This window comes from Lycium ferocissimum, chromosome 5 (genome assembly GCF_029784015.1).
Source record: "Lycium ferocissimum isolate CSIRO_LF1 chromosome 5, AGI_CSIRO_Lferr_CH_V1, whole genome shotgun sequence".
Taxonomy (NCBI): domain Eukaryota; kingdom Viridiplantae; phylum Streptophyta; class Magnoliopsida; order Solanales; family Solanaceae; genus Lycium; species Lycium ferocissimum.
The window spans coordinates 63,024,927-63,026,240 of NC_081346.1; the positions used below are offsets into that span (position 1 = coordinate 63,024,927).

The window sequence follows — 1,314 nt, forward strand, 5'->3', positions numbered from 1 at the left end:
TAGGACTTTTTCCGGTGATGTGTTTCTTCATATGAAACGGGGGGAAAGCGAATGAGTTTAGTATTACTGTCCGATGGGTTTAGCCTCTTTTAGCGCCATTATTTTTTAAACAGGTTCTGTTAGAGAAATAAAAAATGCTCCACTTTAGTATAGTTAAAGGATCAAATATGCTAAGTATTATATTTGAGGGACCACAATGAATCCACTCTAATAAATAAGAAGTTAAATATGCTCAAAGTTATATTTAAGGGACCAAATTGAACCAACTCTTATAAATAAGGGATAATTTTAACCTAAAATTCAAAAATGTAATATAAATAAAAGGGAAACAAAAGCATATAAAGAAAACCCAATTAGAGTTAAAACCCTAGCCAACTTAACATACTCAGTCAAATCACACAAAATAGAGAAGAGGGTGAAATCACACAAAGTGGAGAAAGACATTATTTAATCAATGGTGAAGAGTTACTTGAGGTACGAGCCGGCGCTCTCGTTTGGAGTGATAACATCAGGAGTTATTGAGTATGACAGGTCAGGGAAACACTTGCTAGCTGCAGCTTTAGAGAAAATAGATTTATGGCATGTGAGGCAAGGTGTTTGTACCAAAATCCTAGCTCCATCTAACTCGAAAAAAGGACCTTCCCTTGCAGTTACAGCAATTGCTTCCTCTTCTACATCATCCCATGTAAGTCTCTCTTTCCTTCCCTTTTTCTGCATTTTTTTTGTAACTGTTATTTATAGTGTTAGATATAGTTTCGAAATTTCAGTTGTATTTGTCATTGCAATAGTGCTTTGTTTGATACAGTTAGACCTCTCTATAGCTTCGTTTGTTTTGATAGTTTTTTGGCTGCTATAACGAATGCTGTTATAAAGAATTTATACGTGGAGAAGCGTACATGAGAAATTACATTATCCATTGAGTTTCAAAACTGAAAACAATGAACTTCTTTATTATTAAAATAGTTTTAATGTATGATTTATTTTGTAGTGATAGAGGTTCTGTAGTCATGTTACTCCTTTGTCTAAAATATAGTTATATCTAAAATGTAAGGTATTATAGAAAATAATTTGGGTGTAGGGAAGCGGGAAAGCTAAATATCAAGATGTCTTCTGAGGTCAATGTTTTGTTGTGCTCTGTTTGTGGGTCAGATTCAATATATTTGTTTCTTATAGTGGTTATTTCATAGGAAAAGGTTGTCAAACTTATGATTTGTTTTCATGTTTTTAGTAGTGATAAATTGGACTTAATTGCAGATAGCAAGTGGTTATGCTGAAGGAAGCATTAGAATCTGGGATTCCGAGAAAGGGATATGT

The 1,314-nt window shown here is 33.4% G+C and overlaps 1 protein-coding gene across 1 annotated transcript in view; it reads left to right on the forward strand.

Annotated features, from left to right (window-relative positions):
* The first annotated feature begins 365 nt into the window (after positions 1-365).
* The window catches only part of LOC132057905 (uncharacterized), a 6,305-nt gene continuing 5,356 nt past the window's right edge, over positions 366-1,314 (forward strand). The window contains exons 1-2 of the mRNA XM_059450492.1: positions 366-685; positions 1,255-1,312. Coding sequence (XP_059306475.1) covers positions 455-685; positions 1,255-1,312 — 289 coding nt within the window. The 5' untranslated portion in view covers positions 366-454. The remainder of the gene's footprint in view (positions 686-1,254; positions 1,313-1,314) is intronic.